Genomic DNA, 24899 nt, shown 5'->3' with positions numbered 1-24899 from the left:
GGCCACCGCTACCGGGGCCGAGCGGCACCGAAACGGCCGGGGGCGCGGGCGTGTGTGACCGGCTCCGCTGGGACCGGCACGGAGAAACCGCCCGGCCTGGGAGGGGCCCCGCAGAGCCTCACCGGGCGGCAGGGAACGGGGTGCAGCGGCAGCCATCACAGGACGGGTCTGGCCGCTGCTGACTTGGGTGCCGGGGACGGACGCGAGGAGCGGCGAGAGCGTCGCTGCCCTCCCACCATCCCGGGAAAGCCGGGGCGGGCTCGTGTCGTCCGTGTGTTCGCCTGGTCAGGCTCCTGGGCCGAAGAAGGCGGCTACTGTTGGGGTATCCTGTAATCCATCTCTTGCAGAAGAGGCTTGACAGGCTCTCGGTTTTATTTCCACTCAAGAAATAGCAAATAAGATGGTGGTCAGCTGTAGCGCCGCTTTTCAGTACTGGTACAGGCTGCTTGACGGTAAGTTAAAGGTACGTGTTGGCTGTACAGCCCAGTTTTTTGAAGTCTCCATCTGAATGCACTGAAAGCCTGGAGCTGAATTTTAGATTTGAAGAATGCATAACGCCTGTAACAAGTGATGTCACTCACGTTGTTGGTTTAAGCACAGTCGGCAGCTTAGCAGGATGCAGCCGCTCACTCTCCCTCCCCTGTGGGATGGGGAGCAGAATTGGGCAAAAGTGAGACAGCTCATGGGTTGAGATAAAAATAATTTACGAGGTAAAGCTGCATGCACAAGCAAAATGAAATAAGTTAAATTATTCACTTCATAACATCAGCAGGGAGGTTTTCAGCCATTTGGAGGAAAGCAGAGCTTTATCACGTGTAATAGTGTCTTGGGAAGACAAATGTCACAATGCCACATCTGCCCCTTTCTCCTTCCCCCAGACTTTATTGGTGAGTACGATGGCATGGGACAGGCCTAAGGGCCTCGGTCTGTTTGGCTCAGCAATCCTGACTCTATACCCTGCAAACTTCTTGTGCTGCTCTGTGCCTGGAACAGGAAGGGGGGAGCAGCATAAGAAACAGGAAACCTTCATGTGTACAAACTCTCCAATGACAGGTAAAAAGATCACTCTGCTTTAAACGCTGTTTTGGTCACAAAGCTAACAAATATCACCCTATGAGATAATATGAGGAAAAATAACTCTCTCTCCCAGCTAAAACAAGTACAGCATGAAGGATAAAAAGTTGAAATAAGGATCTTAGATGTTGACATGCAATTTTGTTTTGCCTGATCTATCTATTTCCAAAGAACACAAAGTCTAATTGTTTACAATAGGGGAAATTTGGCTTTGCAGCAGACTTAACGGACAGGTTTCTGTGTGTAAAGGGAAATGTGTGGTTTGTCAATCCTAGAAGCACGCATTTAGTACATGGCAACACTGTTTATCCGTCTGACTTACCTTCTTTGTATTTAGAATACAAACGGCCAGCTTATTTTTTTTGGGCACTGTTTTACAATAGTGGAGTAACACTGCCCTCAGTTTAATCCTTCAAACAATATACTTCTGACTTTGGATTACACAAAAGAAGAAGGACACCGGTGCTTCAAAATGTCTTCCTGAAAAAAGATAGGTCATCAAAAGTTTAACAAAGCCAATCTATATAAAGATGGGATGATAAAGGCTTGTTAGTCTTTGGAATTTTTATTTTTATTTAAGCACCAGGGGTTTGTGTTACTATTTCTGGTGAAGACCGTGAAGCAGAGAATAACTTTTTCCAAAAATAATAATAAGGCTTTTTAGTTAGACCCTGGGTAAACCAGGGATTAAGCTGTTTGTTTCTCCTATACTGCTGTACATGATACTGCATATTACCAATGAAAGCTTTGCTGTCACTTCTTGTCAAGTGCCCCTATCCTCACCCTAGACCAGGACATAAAGTAATAAGCTGTGAATGATAAAAATTTGACTCAGTGTAACATTGCAAAGATGCTGAAATAAGGCAGCATGTACAGTTTTCAGCTGTCTCAGTGAAAAGAAAACAAATTACAAAGTAGAGCCACAATACAGAGAACATATGGAGGGAATTAATACTGACCTGGCAACGTCTCTTGAACTAAATTAGCACTTTGTTCCACATTTTAGTAGGCAAAATGCTAATTGTGGACGGTTAAAGAAAGATGATGAAAAATAAGTCTGAAAATAGAAGCTGTACAACAGATGTAAAACCATGATTCCACTTCAAAGGTGTTAGTGAATAATTTATATTCCAAAGTTCTACGAAGACAGATAAACTATTGAAGAATCTATTTGTTGTAATAGGTGCTTAATATATGTGTCCTGAGTGTAGTGATACAATGTGGCAAAAGAAAGCATGAGCAGTTCCTTGGTTCAGGAAGTGGAAAAAAAAAGATTATTTAAATATATTCAGGGTTTAAGTGCATTCTTGGTCACATTAAAGTTTTTAGAGTAGATCAGAGAAGGATTATGACAGAATAAGGAGAAACATGACTAATCGGAGTAATCTGATCTAGCTGAAAATGTCCTGGCCCACAGCAGGGAGGTTGGAAGTAGATGATCTTTAAAGGTTCTGTCTAACTTAAAACCATTCAGAGATTCTGATTGTAACTGGGATAAGAGCTCTGTATTATTACCCTGCTGCAGAGGAAAACACATTGTGTAACTGCTTTTGGCTGAAGGACGGGGTAGATCTCTTCATCTTCAGCTGGTAAGAATCCCAAATGTATTTATGCAATATGATGCACCTGCAAAAATCATAATCCTATTTTATGTTACAAAAGAAAATTCCCAACGATGAGGGCTTACCAGTGTCATACACAAACGGAAAAGGAAAGGAGATTTCTGGTCTCTGGTCCTAGAGCAGAATTGGAACTGGTCCAACTTCACAGCAGCAGCTGCTCAAGGAAGTGTTTCCTATGAGATGGTGTAGGAACAGCCTATCCTGTTTGATGAAAAAGTAGCAAATATGGAGGCTTAGAAGTAACATGACTGCAGTCCATAAATGCAATAGGAATAAAGAAAGAAAGATTCTTTAATAATAAAGAGAATATTGAAAAAGACCAAGCTGGTGCAAAGTAGCCTTTGATACCATTAGCTAAGTTTAATATTAAAACAAATCTGCATAATTTTCTACTTGAATAGTAATTGGAATTAAAAGACAAAACACCCAAATTAATTATTGTTATGCTGGAAGCATTTTTGAAATTTGCATTCCTAATTTGTCTGACTTTATATGTTCTCGGGTTTCATAGCTGTGCAGTTAATTTTAGGGCATCAAGAGTCAAGGGTCACATGTTGGGCAAACTGAATTTTACACCTCAAATAGTTACATACTTATTTAAGATTCTGTGGTTTTGTGTCTTTAGTTCTATATTTTGCTCTTTTTCTTTGCTTCTAGAACCTGCTGCTGTTTCAGATCCCACTCACTTCCTCATCAAAATCTGTGCTTACCTAGTTTAATTAGGTCTATAATATGTTACTAAAAGATGATTGCCCAAGAAATCCAGATATCTATGGTATATTTCTCTAGTTCTCTTTTCGTATGGATGTGAACTTCAGGTATATTAACATGCAGGATTAATTTCCAGTAGGAAACTAAAGGAGCCTTAAAAAATATCACCTGAGCACCTGGGTTTGATTTGCTTCAACAACTCCACACTCAAGTTTGTAATTAAAATTAAGTTACTGGGAGGCTACTGTATGCTTTGCCCAAGAGTAGGAAAACTTGTTTTTCTGGTAGGTGTGGCTGCTGTTACAGACATTAAAGAACACCAAACATCTCAAATAAAATGTGTCAGCAAGTGTCTTAGGTGTAGTGTAGTACTAACATTTTTTGTCCTAGTGCTGGTCTGTATTGAACATTTATTGCAATTAATCTTTAAAATATTTAAGTTTTTAGCTGGTAAGAATAAGCAATTTGTAGATTATAGCTTAACAAAAAAATAACTGGAGGACTGAACAGAACTTCACTCAGCTATCTGCTTTAAAAGGTACTTTTCCTTTCAGATGTTAATTGTTAAAAAAACTTTATTTAGTAAAAACTATTTAATTTATGAGACTGAACATTATTTTAAGTCAAATAGATAAGACTAAGGAAAAATATTTAATGTTACCTATTCTTATGCTGAATGCATAAATGCTTATGCTTATGCTAAAATATAAAGCATGCTCAAGAATGCTCAGGGGAAACTTTTGTCTGACTTTAGAATCTTTAGTAAAAAGACTTACAACTTTCTGCCAGAGATTTTTTATGACAGTATCAGACTGTTACCATGTATTTGCAGTTCTGATTTAAATTGTGAGGACTTCTAGAAGGGACTTTGCATGTCAGAGAGATAAGTGTCAGTGCTTTCAGACCCTGCTGTTAGTCTACTTTGTGCCTAGTGTGACAGGGTGAGATTTTTGGTGCCCTGTGATTGTCCTGCTCTGCAAAGCAATTTATTGGTAGCTAGGAAAAGCTGCAATAAATTGTGTCAGTCTTGGCTGATGGGGCATTTTAAGGGGTATGTTGTGACCATAGTTTTCCTTACTTTGCTTCGGCAGGAAAGAGCAACTCTGGAAATATTGCACATTATTCTGAAGGTGTGGGCAATTATTTTTTACCTAAGCTCAGCTGAGATTCAGAAGCTAGATTTTGCTCATTGGAAAGTACAGTTTAAACAGAAAACCAGACCCTAAGAGAAGTTTTCAAGCCAAGCAGTGAAGTTGCCAGTGAATTTAGGCACTTCCCAAGTTGTGAAACTGCCGAGTCTGATAACCCAACTGAAACTAAGGATTTAGGCTCCTTGTAGTTTTGTATCTGTCTTACTTTTTCTTGAAAATTACAGTTTTCTGTGCCATCACAAAACAGTATTGAGATAGAGGTTCTCAAAGGGTTGGACTTGATGATCTCTGAGGTCCCTTCCAACCCAGCCAATTCTCTGATTCTATGAAAATAGTGTTACACAGTGTGGGAAATGCAGAAAAGAAAAGCCAAGAACAAAAGTATTAAATATTAGGTTTAATGATTATTGCAGAATAGACTGAGTTATATGGTTTGAGAAAAATAGTTAGATATTTAGCATATGCATACTCTGAAGACATTTGTTACTAAGTACATAAGCAAGTGATTTTATTAAAAGTCTTGAAAAGTAAACGAAAGTAAGAAGTACGGTGAAAATGAAAGAAAGAAAATGAAAGAAATGAAAGAAAGAAGTACAGTAATCTTTCAACATCTGGTACACCTATGACATTGCTACCTGTTTTAGCTGTAACATGTATAACTAGAAATCTGGGTATTTTAATAGTGTGGAATTTTTCCCTCAGCAGCTGGCTTTATGCAGCAATGACATGCCTGTTGAGAAATATTTCTTCATCTTGTGCAATAGAATCAGTCTGTTACATCTTGGCATTTTTTACCCTACTCTTCTTCCTGGCAGTTGGGGATATTCTTTTCTCTCAGTTCAGTTTTCTGATCTAACAGGGATTTAGTTAAACTGGGGCACACATCTCTGTGGCCTTTGAAGGGACTTTTTGTCACCTTGCTGTTTAGGGATCATATCTGGATGCCTGAGGATAAATTTGTAGAGTAAACTTTAATCTGAGCCTCTCTTCCAGAAACTGCTAATTGAGAGAGGCATGAACTCCTAGCTAGCACGAGAGTGCTGTTGAAGGCTTTTGGCCATCCAGGTGCTCAAGGGGCACAGTCTGTTCCTTCAACAGCAAGAATTAAAGTTCCAGACCATGCCAGGAGCTGAGTCATGTGCAGAGGCCTTGATCTCTAGCAAGCATAGTATGGGGCAACTTCCCTGCAAGCCCTGCCTTGCACAGTGCTCAGTAGGGTACAGCTGGTTAGTAAGAGTAAGTTTTATAGCCCCATAGATTTCACCTATCTTCTGCTGAATTGTATGACTTGACTGTCCTCTGTATGTATTGTGTCATCTGTGTTGAACTGCAAGTTAGGGAATGTATGCATTAGAGACTGTGTCTGGACCATCATGGGCAATCCCTGATTGCCATGGTTTTTTTTTTATGAATCTGATTGATTCATTATTTGTATGTCTGCCCCTAACTTCTCAGTGAGAAGTCATGTTGAGATGATTTTTGTGTGTCATTTACATGTACACAGAGTAGAGTGGAGTGGAAAAAAAAAGTGCTATTATTTAACTTTGAAAGTTGCTGCATATGTTATGGGATGTTCTAAAAATTGGGTTCTAAAGGATAATGAATAATGGCTTCCTGTTCTCCTGCATATAGATCTCTATTATACACTCTCACAGAAGCCATCATGTACAGAAACTGTTCCACACCTCTGACATGCAGAGGCATTCAGAGTATTGCATACAGTCTCATGCATCCCATCAAAGGTGTGCACTGAGATTGATTTTTCATAAAAGTACACTGCCTGGGTCTCTGATTGAATCAATGCAGAGAGATAGAACTCTGCCCCCTGTATTTTGTTTGTGAAATTCCTGAGCAATGATCATGAGTCAATATTATCTCATACTACATATTTTCTTTTCTGCAGATGTGGCAGCATAAAGTGCAAGGACAAAGAATTGTGCATCCACCTTTAAATACATTCAAAATGTGTGGTGGGAAAAAATCTTACTTTGCTGCTGCTGTGTGCATTGTTACTCTAACTTCGATGGTCACATTTTCTTATCTTAGGTTACAGAGACTTTCTCACCTGCCAAAAATAATTCAGGAAAGTAGCAGATGTAGAGGGGAAATTATCAATAGCACAATAACAGCATTGAAAGATAACAGAACTTTTATTATATCCCCATACTTCGATGGCAGAGAAGGCAAAGTCACTCGTGTGATTGGGATTGTTCACCATAAAGATGTAAAACAACTGTACTGCTGGTTCTGCTGCCAGCCCAGTGGGAATATATATGTATCAAAAGCAAAGATTGATGTTCACTCAGACAGATTTGGCTTCCCTTATGGCACAGCAGATATAGTTTGTTTGGAACCCAAAACCTGCAATCCAACACACGTATCAATTAATCAGTCTCCACATGGAAACATTGACCAGCTCCCGAGGTTTGAGATTAAAAACCGCAAGGCTGAGACCTTCTCTGTTGACTTCACTGTCTGCATCTCTGCCATGTTTGGAAATTACAACAATGTCTTGCAGTTTATACAAAGTGTGGAAATGTACAAGATTCTTGGGGTACAGAAAGTGGTGATCTATAAGAACAACTGCAGCCACCTGATGGAGAAAGTCTTGAAGTTTTATGTGGAAGAAGGGACTGCAGAGATAATTCCCTGGCCAATAAACTCACACCTTAAGATTTCTTCTAACTGGCAGTTCATGCAAGATGGAACAGACATTGGCTACTATGGACAAATCACAGCTCTGAATGACTGCTTATACCGTAACATGCAGAGGAGTAAGTTTGTGGTTCTCACTGATGCTGATGAAATAATTCTTCCCCTTAAGCATCCAGACTGGAAAACTATGATGAGCAGTCTTCAGCAGCAAAACCCCGGGACTGACATTTTCCTCTTTGAGAACCACATCTTCCCAGAAACAGTATCTACTCACATGTTCAACATTTCGTCCTGGAATTCTGTGCCAGGAGTTAATATACTACAGCATGTCTACAGGGAGCCTGACAGGAGAGAAGTAATCAACCCCAAGAAAATGATAATTGATCCTCGAAAGGTGATTCAGACTTCAGTGCATTCTGTCCTACGTGCTTATGGGAAGAGTGTGAATGTTCCCATGGATGTTGCCCTTGTTTATCACTGTCGGGTGCCCCTTCAAGCTGACCTTCCCAGGGAGTCTCTCATCAGAGATACAACACTGTGGAGATACAACTCATCATTAATCACAAATGTTAACAAGGTGCTACATCAAACCATTCTGTAAGCTCAAAAGTGAAACCTTGGTTATAAGGAGGGAAAGCGAAGAGCTGCACATTGCATGGGGCAGCAGAGAGTATAATTATACATCACATTAAAATAACTTCCACATGAAGTTTACATCTTCCAGAGTTTTAGGAGGACAATCTTTTAATGTGCTGTGCAGAGGTAAATGTGTTTGATTTGTGGACTGGGACATGGTGCCTTCTACTTGTCCACAGTGCTGTTTAAGGAATGGGTTCCTCAGGTAAAATCACTGCTGAAATTTTGTTATTGCATGAACCTGTAAGCTACCTGATCAACAAATTAATTGATTTTATGTTAATTGTATCTCTCAAGTATTTGGTGAATAAAAAACACATCTGTCCTTAGTGGTGCATAGTAAAAGATGTCTTGGGAAAGCATCTTTGAGATGGAGAACTACATTGGCATTAATGCTGTAACTCATAATCACAGAGGTAGGGTGAGCAAACACACTGGCTGTGGCATTGGAACTGTCACTTACTAGAGGTATTTCTTCTAAAGGGAAATAGGAATTTCCCTTCCAGAGCCATAAGTCATTTAAGGATACCAAGGATCAATGCAGATGGTATTAACTTTTCTGGAAAATGTATAATGAGGTTTTTTTCAATTAAAAAAAATTAATCAGTATTTGTCAATTGATTCACACAATGCAAAATTCTATGCAGTTTTCAACCTATGTACAAAAAATAAACTACAGGCACTAGTATTAAAGGTAACATTGCTTAAGTCTTGCAGTTTGTATGTCAGTGTTTGGGTACAAAATTTCTGTGTACCAAACTGAGTAAAATGTAAACAGATGCATTGTGAAAACAAATCTGCCAGTTTCAATTGTAAAACAAAAAATGTTAACCCCATATATTCTTTGAAACAGTGTAAATGTGATGATGTGCTGTAACTCAACATAGCAGCCTGGAGTTTTGCTGATTGAAATGACTGTTCAGCTGGGTTTCTGGGGGTGATTGCTCTTTTCTTTCCCACAGCTGTCCTGAATTACTTATGTGGTAAGTGCTCAGTTGGGTTGGAAAGCTTTAAAACAGAGGCAAGGGGTACAGATTGATGTTGAAGAGACTAATGTGAGCTGAGAAGGTGGCTAATTTGATATAAAAAGATAGACTAATAGCTATTGTAGCTACTTAGTACTTAGGATGCTAGGATGCATAATAGTTTTGTTGCTTTTTTTTTTTTTTTTTTCCTTTTTCCTTTTCTTTGCTTCCTTCCTGGGACCTTGAAGCCTCTGTTTCTACAACCAGTTTCTACATTCACAAAACTGAGCCATCCAGTTGATTTTTGTGCTTTATGTGATAGGTAAGTCGAATTATGTTGCTTTCTTATGTAAGTGTAGGGGTATGGGAGCTACATCTTTTTCAACCTCTATCTAAAAATAGTGCCAAGTAGGTAACTTCTGTGAAGGGTCAGATGGAAAGTAAAGCAAACAAAAATATTTGCTTGCAGTAAGCTCACAATTTCAGTAATTTTTATCTCCTGTTTGTTAAGCCCCCAAAGATCTGTGCAGTGTACTCAGGTGGGAAAATATTAGAACCTGCCTATGAAGGGATGTCTGGGGCTGGTGATTGTGTGGCAGAGGTGCATGAGCATGCTTGAATTTCTACAGCAGTGTCATGTTTGCATTCCTTCATGTTTTGTGGTGCCATGGATCTGTGCTTCCCTTGGGGAGCTCTCTTGTCAGTGCATCAGCATCATTAGCCAGCAAATGTCCAGGTGGAACTTTTCCTTTGAAGTCTTCAAAAGACAGGCTGTACATAACTGCTTGCTAATTGTGCTTGTAATAATCATCAGCTGCTGTGTAATGGTAAAACTTAAACTCATAAAACTAAAAGGGTTGAAGAGTAGCATAGGGTGTATTGGTTGCTTCTCATAATGCTTTTCTGCATACTCTGGGTCAATGCAAAGGAGAATTCTTAATCAAGAAGTGACTTTCCATGTGGGAAGCTACTCCAGCCTGCCTGTTGTGTGGGGCCAGTCTGTCTTAGGTGCATTTGCTGTGGTTAAACTTTGTGAGAATCTGTCAGCCCACTTGTTTCATTTGTTGAGAATTGTATTCTCTGTGTGTTGACTGCTTCCCTGTGCCATGGTTATAGTCTTTCCCTCCAATTTGTATTGTGGGAAACTTGCCTGGAGAGTAAAGCTCACTCAAACAAGGTAACCAATTCTAGCCCCTGAAGAACATTTCTATTAACTGGTCACCAGTTAGATTTTGTATCACTGATGATACCACTCTTGGAGCATGACAGGCCAGCCCCTTTTCTAGTTATCTTCCAGTCCAGTATTCACTCTGCATTTCACTGATTTGGGTACAAGGACATTACTGGTATGTTCCTGTCTCAACTCCTGCTGTGAAGTAACCCTCCAAAGCTAATGCAGTGTTTTATAGGTGGCTCATCATCACATGGCTCTTTACACATCACACACAGTAGTGACTCCCACATTAAGGATGAGAACTGGGTTTCTAGACAAGTTATTGAAAGCTTTGTTGCACGTTAAGTTTTCTTCACTTTTGAGTGAGACATAAAAGTTTTAAGAGATCATTTGTGCCCTAGACAGGGTGGTTTGAACTGAATAATGTCAGTTTGGCTTTGAATTGATAAAATCCTTGGCTACAAGCACATTTTCAAAGCAAGTTTGTGTGAATAAAGAAAAACAAGTACTTAAGACACTAGCCCTGTAGTCAAGAGACAGTGCTTCACTGTGACCTCATGCAATTCCCACCACATCACTCACTGATTCTTGTATACAAAGCCTTTCCTTCCATTGGTGTAATTCATACTGAATACATTTGGGAACTTTGGCCTTCATTCAGTACAAAGTATGAATTTAGGTCTACTTGGATAATGGGAAGAAAAAAAATCATGCTAGAAATAGTTATCTTAGGCAATTCTATATTCTCAGGGACATGACTCAATCTTCATGAAAACCTATGTTTTCAAATTGTGTAAAAAAAAAAAAAAAAAACTGAAACAAACCAACCAACTAACAACAAAAAACAAACCATAAGGGGATATTTTATTTTAAGGGAGGAGGGGAAACAACCTAGAGTGTTTCTAAAGCATGTGATGTTATAGATACAGCTTTTAAGTACATTTCAAATACCACAAAAGTATGTGAATAGGTATTTGCTACTCAACAGTTAACTTGTGTACATCAGGTTTTCTGTGATGATCAAAGTAAAAGACTTTTTCTACTCCTTTTCCCCAGACTTTTTTTTTCTCTTCAAGATATGGCATTCACAGTGTTAATTGCCACTGCTTTCCAAATCTAGATGTAACGAGTACTTTAAGTGCATGATTATATTAACTGCAACTTTTGGAAAAAGTGAATGGCTGCTGGACATCATTTAATTTAACAGTGAATCTTGCTGTTGAGAGTGAGCATTATCTTCCCATTCATTGTATTTCTACCTACCTGTGAACTAAGTTGTTCTCACACAAACTACAGGAAATATGGACTATAAAATGCTGATCAAGCCATTCTGAGTTACCATCAACAAATGTGATAAATACTATCAGATGTTCTCTAAGGTTAATTGTGATGGCAAGCTTTATCAAACAGATGAAAGGTTGGCTCATTCTCACTGAGTAAAATTCATGTTGATGTGTTCCCAAACTTAAATGCTTAAATTAATTGTTGGCATTTGATTCTAGTTAAAGGACCCATCTGATTCTCCTATTTCAAGGGCTATGTATTTAAAATTACCTAAGGAAAAAAAACATTTTAAGGAGAATGATACTGCAGAGAGGAGTTTGCCATCTTCTCATTTGAGCTAAGCAGCCATGCACTGTAACCAATGCTTGCTGTTACATGTAGTACAAAAGTCTATAGTTCTACAATTGTAGCTTCACCTTCTGTTTCAACAACAAATAAGTCAGAAGTCAGGTCAAACACTACCTCATTTCAGACTTGAATGGTGGATTTGAATGGTTTAAATGTTACAAGCTATGCTTCAGAGCCCAAACAGTTATGCTTAAACATGAGTACAGACAAAATTTAGTGGTGAATACTGTTAGCATGCTGTATTGCATTATGTCCAAAACAACCCATTCCCAAATGCCCAAATAAAAGTACATGATTGTGCATTGCATGATGATACCATTAGGTGTGCAACTTTGGTTCATGCAAAGTCTCATTTTATGGACACACTGCTGATAGTCCACATATTCCTGAAGATTCTGCATACATGAGCTTTTCAGCCATGTTCTTTCCATAACACCAAATGGATACTATGGTCTGGCATACTGGTGGCAAAAACCAAACCCATATCATTTTGGCCATTTAGTCCATTTAACCAAGACATTTCACCAGCCAAAAAGCTTGAACCTCTCTTTGATTTTCTATACTCTGGTAGAGGCCAGCGGCTTATCAGTTTTTCTGTCCTCAAGTCCATTATATACAAGTATCTGTTATCAAACAGCAGAGCAAATATCTCTCCAAAGCCCAGCAAGGACACATTTGAGAAATCAGGAGGTTTGATAACCCTAGAAGACAAGACAACATTGTCAGAAACTCTCATGATTTAGCCATGAAACTGCATTACTAAAACAAATCCTTGTGTCTATACAAAGTAAAGTGTCTAAATTAATCATTCTGAAAGGATACAGAAAGAACTGGATGCAAATTTTTCAAATAAAGCAACTGAACCCTTATGTGCAGTAGGGCCTGTGGTTTCAGTTCAGATTTTGGGCATTCAAGACAGACCCTTCTGAACATAAGAAAAGGTTAGGGTTTGAAAAGGATTCTGCATAGCACAATGAAGAAAGTCTTGATTCCAGATATACAAGAAAAAGGAAATGTACTTGTGTTTTACAGTAGATTTCCAGAGATTTAGTGCATCAGTATGTTTAAATTACAAGGTAAAACCTCTTATTGTTTTGACCACTCTTTTAATACCTGAAAATAAAATGCAAAAATGCCTTCTGTAAGAAGATAGATGTATCATTCCAGATTGGTCCTAACCAGAATGCTCTCTCATTGAAATACAAGTATTTGTTCCCCTACACCTTTAGCATATTTTTGCCTTAATAATTAAAATTTGGAACAGAAACTGAAGAGAATAAGTTTCCCACAACTGACTATGCCTTTGACAATAACATTACATAAAGCAAAGAACTGAGGCACAAACATAAATGGTCAAGAAAATCTGTTCTCAGAGGTAAGAGAACTTCTTTCTTTTCTGAAAGATGGGAGGGTAAGCCAAGAGGTGAAATTACTCAGTTATTCTTAGAGATAAGAAGCATTTTTTTTACTAGATCTTTCTATGATTGGTAGATTACAAATATTCAGGCCATTTCAATTAAGAGTCGGCTAAAAGTTCTAAAATGCAATTTTTTCTTTAATAAGTGGAGTGTCTTTGATACCACCATTTCTCATAAAGACTCATTCTTTTTATGGAAACAGAATGTCATCCTGTTTGATTCCTTACTGCAGTCTGATAGGTTTCACTATCATTCCACACTGTCATTGAGCTTGACAGATCAGCAGTGCTATAGGGAAGAAGAGTTTTTGTAATTACTTGTCCCATGAAACAGAAATGGCTGCCTTGGTGTCTGTAGAGCAGTCTCCTTGGCAACATTAACTTCTAGCTTCACATTCACTACAGCACTGCAATCTGATAGTTAAATCTACATTGAAACACTTGAGCTTATAGATTGAAAATGTGAAAGAGGAGTAGCCTCTGGGTAGACACCAAAACCACAATCAAATTATTTGTATTAACAGATAAATTAGGATTAAATCTGGCACTATGCATAAAGTAAGATGTTTACACGCTTTTTATCAAGAATCTTTTGGCCTACATCTAAAGTAAGTTATGAAAAATAATATATTCTACTTCTTAATTATTTAAAGAAAACTATGCCTTAAACTGAAAGATTTACCTGAGAATGTCATAGCTGGCAAAGTCCCACTGGTATAATCCTAGTGCTGAGCTGCACACTATGTATTTACCATCAAAGTGCAGTCTGGGCTGTAAGGAGATGCTGCGATCTTCAGAAACAGACAGTGTTTTTAAACACTTGCAGTTTATTTCCCTTCCAATGGGCCAAATCTACAATTAAGACACAGTTTAAGACCATAAAACATTTACATTATTTGCATTTCTTAATGTCTAACCTAAATCCATCAGGTTTCAGTTTCAAACTGTCCCCCCTCACCCCATCAATCCATGCCCTTGTAAAAAAGTCCCTCTCCAACTTTCCTGTACTGGAAGGTGCTCTGATGTCTCCCCAAACCTCTCAAGCATTTTATTTCCCTGGGTACCAAAATGGTATGTGTGATATATGTTACATACCTTGATTTCATACTTATCTGCACTCAGAAGAATATAATCCCCAGGACTATGCATAAGAGATCTGACTTTGCACTTCTGCAAAACTACCTGTAATTGAAGGATATAGAGATTTATGTTGATGCTCTTAAATAACCAAGCTTTCCATTTTTCAGTCCATTAACAATTTGCATACTGTACTCTTATATAAAGGCAATACTTTTAGCAACTGAAGGGAAACTGCAGTTTACACTTTTATTTTAGTGACAACTTACTGCATGAATAAGCAAACATATGTATTTCACCTCTAGAATCACACCCCTACCTTCCAAGTTCTGAAATACTCAGAAGAAATATACTGTTTCCTGATTTCAGAACACTTTTAATGCTCAGACTTTCATTATAAGGATCACTGTTTTTCTACAGAACTTTTAAAGCAGCTTTCTTTCAGAATCGTTGTTATTGGGTCTTTGAATCAAGCATGGATTCCTAGTATTATTCCAGCTGCTTTGGAATAGAAATTTCTTCCAATGGCCCAAGACATTTAACTATAGCTTCTTTAAGTTCTTTTTGGACTGTTATTTGGCAACATCTCATGATGTTCTTTAGATTCCACATGTAGTTGCAGTGGTAAGATCAAGAAGCAGAAATTTAGAACATGGGATACAAACTTACTGCAAGTATGTGTTTTGCAAGATTAATTAAAAATCAATATGCCCACCTTAGTGACCCATTCTGTGTGTCCAGTAAGGGTATTCAGGCACGTTCCTGTGGATAAGGCCCATACTTTCACAGTGAAGTCTGCAGAGCCACTGACCAGAATATCAAGTTCATCATTGTAATCCACACTAAAAACTACAAGCAAAGAGTAATAAATAAGGAATATTATTCTCTGTGCATACATTTTCCTGTTATTATGTCACATAGCCTCAAAATTCATATGCTACCAGAGCTTTAACTGTTGTTCTTGAACTGTGTAGCTCTGGATTTCCAAGCTTACATTGCAAAATTACTGATTTTTTTTTTTCCAAATTAAAGCATGCATGGCTCCTTTATGGCTGGATTATGGCAAAGCATAACTTAAGCTAGTTGCTATTTTATGATTTCTATTAAGTCAGTTCCTGCAGTTAAATTAGTACATTTGATCCATCTTATTACTCACAGGGGAACAGACCTACAGCTGATTTGAGGGTATTTTGCAGTAGAGGACAGAGAAGTTAATTATGAGGGAAATACAAATACAGATTCACAATTCATATTGTGCTATTTGCTCTAAGCCCATCTCCAGTATGGAGATTAAGTAACTGCTATTGGCATGTGCTCCTTGTTGCCTAGGGTTTGCATCTTTTTGGTAGACTTGAAAGTACTGAAAATACTACATGGCAGTTAGTATTATTTCCATGCAACTGTAAAAAACACTACATGGCTAAGCTTTTACATTACTCAAGGGCAGACAGATCTAGATCTGTTCTGGCCACTTCCCCCATCCCTTCAAAGGTGACTTGGGACAAAACCTATAAAAACCTATCATGCAAAGAGCTAATTTAAATTACAGTTTGTTTGCTGATGCTGTATTTCACTTACCTAATGAAATTACAAATTGAAAAGTTCAACATACCTGCACCAGTATGTCCTCTAAAATGCTGTGTCTTTGCTCCAGAGCTCCACTCCCAACAGGCTAATGTGTTATCAAAAGATCCTGTTACAAGCTTTTGTTCATCAAACTTCACTGCAGCACAAGTATGAGTCTGGATGCCATATATGCACTGACCTGTGCTTACATCCCACAGTTTTGCAGACAAGTCATCAGATCCTGCAATACAGAAGAACAGGGTAATTGGAAGCAGAATAAATAATTTTTCCATTCCTATACATGCTTTTCTTAAATACAGTATTTTAATGGAATCACAGAATTGTTATGGTTGGAAGGGACTTATGGAGGTCAATTCTTCCAACCCCCACTTTGCAAGTCAGGCCACCAAAGCCAGTTGCCCAGGACCATGACATTTAGAGTATGCTTTATGAGTATGTCTGACCTTTAGAGTATGACCTATAGAGTATGCCATGAGCTTTAGAGTATGTCTGAGGATGGACATTCTGAAGTCTCCATGGGCAACCTGTGCTTGATCACTCTCACAGTACTAAAATGTTTTAGAGGGAATCTCCTGTGTCCTAGCACTGGGCACCACTGAAAAAAGTGTGGCTCCATCTTCTTTGCACCCTAACTTTGATCATTTATAAGCTTGTCACCAAGTCCTCTCTTCTTTAGGCTGCAGGAGCCCTTATAGTCTTTCTTCACAAGAGCTGCCCCAGCCCATCATCTTCGTGGCCCCTCACTGAACTCTCCAGTGTGTCCATGTCTCTCTTGTACTGAGGAGCACAACAGAACTGGACATAGTACCCCAGGTGTGGCCTCACCAGTGCTAAGTGGAAGGAAAGGAGCATCTTTCTTTACCCAGTAAAAACCCTCCTAGAGCAGCCCAGGATGCTGTTAGCCTTCTTTCAGCAGGGACATGCTAGTGGCTGGTGTTCAACTTGGTGCTCAGCAGGGCCCCTGGTATCTTTTCTGCTTTCCTTCTGGGTGGCCCCCAAGCATACACTGGTGTCATGGAGCTGTTCCTCCTTAGGTGCAGAGCTTTGCATCTCTCTTTGTTGAACTTTTTCTCATAAAATAGTGCTTTTAAGCTGCTTGGATGGGGAATAAGCTTTAGTTTTAAGTCTCAGCACTACAGCAAAGCCTCTTGTTTTCATGTTAATTAAGCTACTAGATGCCTGGCCTTCAAGTTTTCCTCAGACCCTTTTAGGACCTTCCCTAAATTCTAGCACTGCCTCTGACTGACAGTGTTTACTGAAAGAGATGCATGGAAGATTCAGATGATACATCACTCTCAGGCTTGCAAAGCCACTGACTATTCTTTCAATATAAAAGATATACTTTAAATATTATGCTGCTTCCTGTATATTTACATTTCTTTCTGAGAAGTGAAAGACCAGCTAGAGTTTAGTTGTTGGTTTGTGGTAACCATCTTAAGGTACAAACAAACATGAGATAAGTGGCCAGTATTCCCAGCACTGTCATCTCAAGTGATTGGGAATTTTTTGCTCTGACAACAGTTGATTGTAACTTCATTACTATTCTTAAATACTTAAGGTTTCGTATTTGTTCTGGCTGTATTTTTTTAAAATCCAACTGAAATCCTGAAGTCTGCATGAAGTCTTCAGGGAAGAAGTTGAAATTATCCCTACTGTGTGCAAGTCAGACCTGTAGCAAGGTGACATCTACTTTACACATCTTCATACAAGCACTGATGTGAAGAACTGACAGTGTTTACAGACTGCACCAGAGAAATAATCTGGAGAAAGACAGACTTCTGTCACACCTTGGGAGACTGCAGTGATCACCTACCCCAAACAAGGTCCTTTAGCTGTAGGTTATCCTCTAAGAGGATAATGTATCTGTACTATGCAAATGAGCTTACTAATCTGAAGCATGATACTTGCTGTTACTGGTTTTTTTGGCTTTGTTTTGTTTTTTAACCAACAAACTGGTCTCCTTGGTTTTCAATTAAAGTGATTAGTGATTTATTAGTGTGCCAGATGTTTCAGAAATAAAAAAACCCCACCAAAACCATCAGTTTTGAATCATCTTAAAATGTGTTAGCACTACAAAAATAATCTGTCTGGTAAAGGAAAAGCAAATTGTATTAATCATATGGTGGGGAGAGGGGAGAAAACAAACAATTGTTAGACTCCAAGTCTTCTGTCCTTCCTACCTGTACACAGAAGTCCATCTTTATAGTAAAGTGCATATACTCGGGCACTGTGTCCAATTAAAGAGGATGTCTCAAAGGCTTCGTGGTCCTTCAGTTGCTTCATCCTTAAAATAGCCTTTAGGTAAACCTTCTTCCAGTGTAGAGGGTCCTGAACAGAGTCATCTATTTGCCAACCCAAATTCTTACATGCAGTCTGCCATACTTCTGTACAGGCACTTATAACCTTATTCCACTGCTTAGAGACGAGGCAACACGTGAGTAAGGTCTGAGGATCAAGCCATTTTAACAGATAAAAACTAAGTTCCAATGGAAGAAGTTTGAGGAAGTCCCTCTTGAGGAGAATCTCTAGATTATTGGAGAGGTGCCTGAGCTGGACTGCTCCACTCAAGCTAATCAGGTGATCCAGAGTTTCATTTTTCTGCAAGTCCGTCAGAGAAAGAAATGCAATAGAAATGTTATCAAGCCATGCTTCAAAGTCCTTTTTCTCCATAAGGTTATGGAAAAATTTACCTGTGATACATCAAAATACTGTATTAGTTCTCTTCAGAAAACAAGGTAAGCATCACATCTTTATTACTGGTACATCAGTATTCCAAGTGGCATGTTTACACATAAACTGAAGTGACCAAGCCCATTTTTAAATATTCATTAGGTTAGGACTAAGCAGATGAACACACGTGGAACTATCACTTGTTCCACATCAGACTGAAAAGTGGATTGTATGGAATGTCAGCATTCATTATGAATGTTAACATCTTTCTTTTTGTAGGTCAGCACTTCCAAACTCTGAATCTAATAAGGTAAGGGTTAATTTAAGTTTTAAACCTGATATAGCAAGTAAACGCTGCCTTTGTGTTTACTCATGGATTATAGTGATCTGGTCCAATCGAGTCACTAATTCACAAGTAACTTTCACTGCTCACAATGCTTACCAGCTTTCCTCAGCATATACGGCAGAGTTATGTATTGCCTGTTCTAACATCTTTACAACAAACAAAAAGAATCTAACGGGCTCGCTAGGACTGAAAAGTAGGTGATCTCTGAGGCGTTTGTCGCACTCACTACACGAAGCTAATACTCAGCCCAAGGCCTGCCCAAGGCCCCGAAAACGGTGCCCGGGGCTCGTTTCTAGGCGTCACCCACCGCCCCGCTCCCCTCCCGCCGCTATGTACCTCCGCACGCAAAAACCGCGGCCAGAACCGGAGGCTCCCAGCGCCGCTGCTGCAGGCAGCTGCCGGCGCCGCTCGCCCGAGTCCCGAGGCGCTCACCTCAGGTAGCGGCCAGGCGCGGAGCGTCGTGCGGCAGGCAGCCGCCGCGGCTCTCCGGAGCCCGGCGTGGGTTGGGGCCCTCCCGCGGCCATCGCTCCCACAGCAGGACAGGCTCCGGGCACTTCCGCGGCCCGCGCCGCAACCGGCAGGAAGTCACCCTCGGACGGGACTGGTCACCTCAGCCGCGGGAAGGGCGGGGCGAGCCCTGCGCCGGGCGAACCGGCCGGCACTGGAGGGAAGAGCTTCTCCGGTCCCACGGCTCGCCGCACTCAGCAGCTTCCGGCGCACCCCTTGGACGTCATCACTCCCCGCTGCCACGGAGGCGACGTTTCCGTCCTCTCGGGAGCCCCGGAGCGCTGCGGGTGCCGCCCGGTGCCGTCAGGTCCTGCCCGACCCGACCCGATCCCGCCGTGCCGGGCACCCTGCCTGCCTGTCTGCCACCGCTCCTGGCGGCTGCCCGGGGCCGGCTCCGCTGAGGCGCTCCCGGTAGGCAGGGTGGCTGCAGAGGTGTCTCGCTGCCTGCCCGGGACTCCTGCTCGCGGTGAGCGATGGCGCCGCGAACGCCTCTTTGGCTCCTGCCCTGGAGCTCGCCGCGGTCGATAGCGGGGGCAGCCGAAGCGACCTCAGGGTCGAGCCCTCTGGCAGCCCCACCCGAGCGTTACCGGCAGGAGTGAGGGGCCAGAAGCGGGAGGTTGGTACGGTCTGATCCTTGCCGGGGTGTTTTGCCTCAGTGCACAACAGGAAGCTGCAGCTGGCCACGTTTGCAGCTCTTGTCGGACCACTTGGCCCTGGCTTCGGGCGAGGCCAGAGCTCACCGGTTATTCCCGATTTGAGGTAGATCAGGGATCCTAAAGTAAGATTGGACAGCAGTCAAGCCTCATGGTTTGGGGTAGGTCTGTGTAATGATGTGTTACTGCTATATCATTTCCCTTGAAAGCTTATGTGATGGTTCTTACATGATGGAGCCTCCTCTCAAGAATGAGGGTAAGTGCAGATCTGAACAATGAGACCCAGTTGTTGTGTTTTTTCTGGACTTGGTGATTGAGTCAGTTTTTTCCTGAGTACCAGTGCTCTTATGATCTGACAACTCTTAGCATATATTAACAAATGCCCCTATTATTTGAAGCAATTTTTGGTGCAAAAATATTTTCTAATCCTTCATGTTTCTCAGTTGCACCTGCTAAGGGACTACAGACAATAAACTTTAACTAAAAAGCTAGTACTCAGGTTAGTCAAGATGATAAATTATTCAGGGCTTAGAAACAGGGCCTGCAAATGGACAGATTAGGAATCAGCCACTGCTACTGCTTAGCCAGTGGAATTTCTTCATTAGTTGTTCTGGTAAGCAAGATATTATTCTGAGAGTGTGTGCATGTGTGGTGGCTTTTTTTGATTTTTTGTTTGTTTGGTTTTTGATGGGTTTTTTTGTTTTTTGTTAAGATGAGCTAGCTGTGAATTTTGAACTTTCTGGAGAATGAAATAATTTGCACTCCTTACATGGAAATAAAAATTGAAAACTTTAATTGCAAACAGTTTTATATGTGGCTTGGGCTACATGTTTATGCAAAAACTGTTCCAAGCTCTAAACTGCTTTGTGATGCAGTGTTTCTTACTGAATATGGCTAACAAAGGAAGCTTATTTAATAATGCAAATTTATTTATCTTTGTGATACCAATATTGCATCAACATTCTTCTAACTTGGGCCCTTCATTTTATCCAGGGTTTTTCATAATGCCAATTTACATTTCTGAGATGGTACTTTTCCATTTTACTGAGGCTTTTTTTAAGGAGGGGAGTTACTAGAAAATACATTTGTGGGGTTTTTTTTCAGAAATTAATTACTTATCAAGTCCTTGATGCAAAATGGGGTAGAGGTAATTATTAGATGTTTTCTCCCTATGTTTTTAGGTGTATATATCTGAAGTATCTCATCCTAAAGTCTATGGTATGCTTGGCTCTTGTGTTCAGTTGATTGTGGTGACTGGAAGTACTGGGAGCCTATGTTGCAGGTTTTGTGGTTATGGCTCTAGGTTACAAAGAAGAATTAGTACATGTAATGAAAGAACTACATTGGAGAATTGAAAGTAAATGTTACTTTGCTTGTATGACTAATTTGTGTTCATAGTTCTCTTTCCTTTTTGTTAATCAGGAATAAAACTGACATGGCACTGGCTGGCATTGTTGTGTTCTTTTCCATCTTGTATAATGCTTTCGTTCATGTTCATGTATAAGCAGGAAAACAGTAAAGAGAACACAAGGAATCTCTAACCACAATTTTAAAAGTTTCCCTGCAGAAGAACAGGAAGACCCACATGAGAATGTACTTGCATTAGGTACATAATTTTTGGGGGTTCTCTCAACTCCACAGACAAACATCCAGAGCCAGTGACATTTATTACCAGCAACCAGCTTTTCCTTAAGGAAATGAAAATCTATTAAGACAGAAGCATTCATGGCAACTGGTAATATTCCTCTTGCAGTCACAAACAGCATTTTTTAAACACTTGCCTCTGGCCAGTAAATTCCACCCTAAATACTAACCAGAAAATGCTGTGTAGAACAAAGATAAAATACAGCAGTTGGGAAAATATTTCTTATCAGGTAGAATAGTAATGTTTTCTTTAGCTTGTTATCCTCATTCTGAAAATCTGTAATTCAAGCTGCTTATCAAATCAGTCAGATTGTCACAGCTTGGCAAATGTCCTGCTTGGTACCCACGCTCATATTTGGTCTCAGACCTTGCCCCCATCCAGCTTGTTCCACGCAGCAGCACTCAGACTGTCTCACACTTTCCCATCCTCTTCTTCCCTGCTCAACTTCCCTCATGGGCAATGTGGCTACAGGACTTAGCTGTGTTCAGGGTGCAAGCCTTTTTGTCCTTGCAAGCCTTTTTCCTTCATGGGAGGTTACAGATGTCTACACAGCTCTGAAATGCAACACTGAACTGCCAGGCTCCATGTCAGCACCTGCAGAAGGCAAGAAAGGGAAGTTACCAAGTGGCCAGACAACAAAAAAGCCCTTTTAGGCCAATTCCCTACTCCAATGCCTGCAACTGTTCTCACAATTAAGATTAACTCTGCAGTGCTTTGGTCACCTCTAGCTCCATTTCATTACCAGGATGTCCATCAGGCTCATTTAGGCACCCAGGTAAGACTCATCTTTCAGAAGACAGAGAAATTGCGGCACAGATTGAGACTGCAGTGCCAGAAGTGTTTACTTGGCACGCAAATGTGTGCATCGAACGCGAGGGAGGAACGAGCAGTCATCTGTCATCTGCCCCCTCACTTGCCACAAGCAGAAGGGAAGTCAGGGAACCGTCTGTCATTGTGCCTGAGCGCCACCTGCTCATGGCACTGCCACCAGAAGCTGCCTCTCTCTCCACAGGAGAGGTGCCAAGGCTGCCCACCCAGCGCCGCTTCCCCAGACCACCAAGTGGAGTCCCAGTCCTTCAGCCGCAGCAAAGGCGGGCATGTTAAGTGCCATAGCAGACAGTGGTTGCGGTCAGACCTTCAGAAAACTGTGTCCAGCCAACGGGCTAAAACCCACACCCTCTAAAGACTCCTCAAACGTCTGGAGGGTCTGAGCGAATGCAAAATTTGCCTTGTCCCGGACAGCGACAGCAGCAGGGCCCCGCTTCCCTCTCGAGCTGCCCAGCAGACGCTGCTGCGCGCTCACCACCGCCCGCGCCATGAACTCCGTGGGCTTAGGACCCGGCGCTGAGCGGGGCTCCACGGCCTCCGCCATGCCCTACGGCCGAGGGCTCCTGCGCCGCCGCGGAGGGGGCGAGGGGCGGGAGCCACAGCGCACCCGAAGGCACCGTGCGCCCGCCCGCCGCGTCAGCCGGGCAGCGACCACTACGGGAGCGCGGGGCGGCTGTGCCGGGAGAGTGTCCCGATGCCCCTCTCGGGCGCCACGGCCACCGTCACCGCCAGCTGCTGCTGGTGCCCGGTGCCTCTGGGAGTCCTCTGGTAACTATCTGCTTCGGGAGCGTCCGAGAGGGGCGGGCCCTCGGTGGCATTAGCAGCCGCCGCCGCTGAGGGAGTGCGGGCCGCGGGCGGCCCCTGGGACGGCGAAGGGCGGGGGGTGCCCGAGGCTCCAGCCTGGGAGGGGCAGGCGAGGTTCGCAGAACGCGCAGTGGCAGCGGCCTGACAGACCTGAAACATGAAAAGAAAAAAAGATCACGCCTTAAGAGAATCGTGTTAAATAAACCATCAGTCTCAGAAGAAATGTTCCGAATGAGCTCTGGGGGAATCTCCAATCCTTGATAAAGCTACGTTTTCTTTAGTTGACGTCTGTGTTCTGTGACCAGTGGATATGTGTTCTTGTGGACACATATGTACTGGTACTCAGGTGCAAGTATTCTCAGAGACTTGCCTATAGGAGAGTCTTGCCTATAGGAAAAGAAATGCGTGAGTTTTCAGTTTGCCTTTAAAAGCACTCAAACCTTTTAGAACTGGACAGATGTACTTGATGCTTCAGGTGCGTTTTAGAAGATAATTGCTTTAGTTCAACCTATGTAATAACACTCTTCTTCCCCTTTTATTCCACTAGAAGAAATACAGTGTAGTGGTCATGGGTTTGTTTTCTGTATGTAACAAATTTTGTGTCTAGCATAGCATACTAAAAATGCCTTTTTTTCCTTAAGTATCTGGAAATAAAAACAAGGGTCCAATTTATTTATTTTTTTTTTTAATTATTATTATTTATTTATTTATTGTGCAGAGGCTCCACGCTTCATTCCACCATGTCTGGAATGTCAGCATGTTGTTAGACTTGTGTAGGGTGTAAGACAGGGCCAGAACTTTTTCAGGCTTTCCATTCAGGAGATATACTTGGAAAAGAAATTGAGGAAAAACTACTGTTGCAATTGCTAAGATCAATGCAGAAGCAGGATATATTTCTTTGCTGTTGTAAAATTGGTTGTGAATGAAAAGTTGGTATTCTTCAGGATTATAGAGGGGCCCACAGATCAAGTACTTCAGTTTGAGTGAGTGCATGTATTCATATTAATTCTGTTTTCTACTAAGTTGGAAGACAGAAGAGGATTAGGGTGATTGACAACTGCATTAAACTGGAAATCAGGTACTTAAAGTGAAAGGTTCTTTTTGCTTCATTATTTCCATGGAAGTAGGTTCCTCTGGAGGAATAAGAGAAGTGAAGCTTAGTTTTTGGCAATCTTGTCAAGTCCTGCTAGAGAGAGGGAAAGTTGTGGTTGAAAATGTGGTGAAATACTGAGTAGGGGTTATTACTGGTATTTCAATAAGATTTTTAGGTATAGAAGGTCCTTTTAAGCTACTTTACTGGGTATGCATACATATGTTTGTTAGTGTATTTCTTGATATGTAAACAGTCAGCTTTGAGTTTACAGTGTTAATAGTTAAAATTTATTTTCAAGTGGCACACTTGACCAGACAATTACATATTAAGCTCTATACAGATAGTCTACAAACAAATAAGATATTCTTTACAGTGTGTTCCTTTACTGAGCTAAAATAATTTATTTCCATTGATTCCCAGAACTGGTGGATCTTTTCCATGCATGGGAGATAATCCTTCAAAGGCACAACAATATTTAGTAATCCAGGTAACTAATACAAAGCATTGCTTGCCGTAATTAACCAGGTGTCTTGGAGTTTCTTAGGTTCACAGGGTTTATTAGATTTAGTTTTTAAAAGCAAGTAGTTTCTAAGGTGTAGCTTCATATCTTCTGTCAGCTTTGAGGATTTGTTAGGGTACAGACTGTAGAGGA

At 41.0% G+C, this 24899-nt stretch overlaps 3 protein-coding genes and 1 long non-coding RNA gene across 11 annotated transcripts in view; 3 read left to right on the top strand and 1 right to left on the bottom strand.

Moving 5' to 3' along the window:
* Positions 1–50: 50 nt before the first annotated feature.
* Positions 51–11030, top strand: LOC139806598 (uncharacterized). Of its 6 annotated transcripts, none has more exons than XM_071766455.1 (3): positions 51–463; positions 879–1053; positions 6462–11030. In XM_071766455.1, the coding sequence occupies exon 3, from the start codon at positions 6462–6464 to the stop codon at positions 7812–7814; it is 1353 nt and encodes a 450-aa protein (XP_071622556.1). In that variant the 5' UTR covers positions 51–463; positions 879–1053; the 3' UTR covers positions 7815–11030. The 6 variants fall into 6 exon arrangements, 5 of the variants coding, with proteins under 5 accessions (XP_071622556.1, XP_071622558.1, XP_071622555.1 ...); XM_071766457.1 differs by having other exon boundaries at positions 309–452; XR_011730298.1 differs by lacking the exon at positions 879–1053 and having other exon boundaries at positions 331–463; positions 6462–8832; positions 9063–11030.
* FBXW2 (F-box and WD repeat domain containing 2) lies at positions 10832–19287 on the bottom strand. Of its 2 annotated transcripts, none has more exons than XM_071766460.1 (7): positions 19150–19287; positions 17882–18391; positions 15727–15921; positions 14830–14963; positions 14133–14219; positions 13720–13889; positions 10832–12321 (listed from the first exon to the last, which is right to left on the bottom strand). In XM_071766460.1, exons 2-7 carry the CDS (start codon positions 18369–18371, stop codon positions 12033–12035), a joined length of 1365 nt encoding a protein of 454 aa, XP_071622561.1. In that variant the 5' UTR covers positions 18372–18391; positions 19150–19287; the 3' UTR covers positions 10832–12032. The 2 variants fall into 2 exon arrangements, with proteins under 2 accessions (XP_071622561.1, XP_071622562.1); XM_071766461.1 differs by having other exon boundaries at positions 17882–18299; positions 19150–19282.
* Positions 19288–20455: 1168 nt separating this feature from the next.
* On the top strand, positions 20456–21323 carry LOC139806592 (uncharacterized). The gene is made up of 2 exons (XR_011730293.1): positions 20456–20490; positions 21059–21323. It is a non-coding gene; the product is annotated as an uncharacterized lncRNA (long non-coding RNA).
* A 1670-nt stretch (positions 21324–22993) lies between these two features.
* The window catches only part of GARNL3 (GTPase activating Rap/RanGAP domain like 3), a 31177-nt gene continuing 29271 nt past the window's right edge, over positions 22994–24899 (top strand). Inside the window, exon 1 of one of the 2 annotated variants that reach the window (XM_071766429.1) lies at positions 22994–23118. Coding sequence is in view for 1 of the 2 variants with exons in the window: in XM_071766426.1 (XP_071622527.1) it covers positions 23045–23118 (74 nt within the window). In the remaining variant the exon portion in view is untranslated. The remainder of the gene's footprint in view (positions 23119–24899) is intronic. The other variant, XM_071766426.1, reaches the window with a different exon arrangement.

The sequence above is a fragment of the Heliangelus exortis genome, chromosome 22 (assembly GCF_036169615.1).
Source record: "Heliangelus exortis chromosome 22, bHelExo1.hap1, whole genome shotgun sequence".
NCBI lineage: Eukaryota > Metazoa > Chordata > Aves > Apodiformes > Trochilidae > Heliangelus > Heliangelus exortis.
Note: the sequence above shows the minus strand (reverse complement) of the source record. Positions and strands in the feature narration are given on the sequence as shown.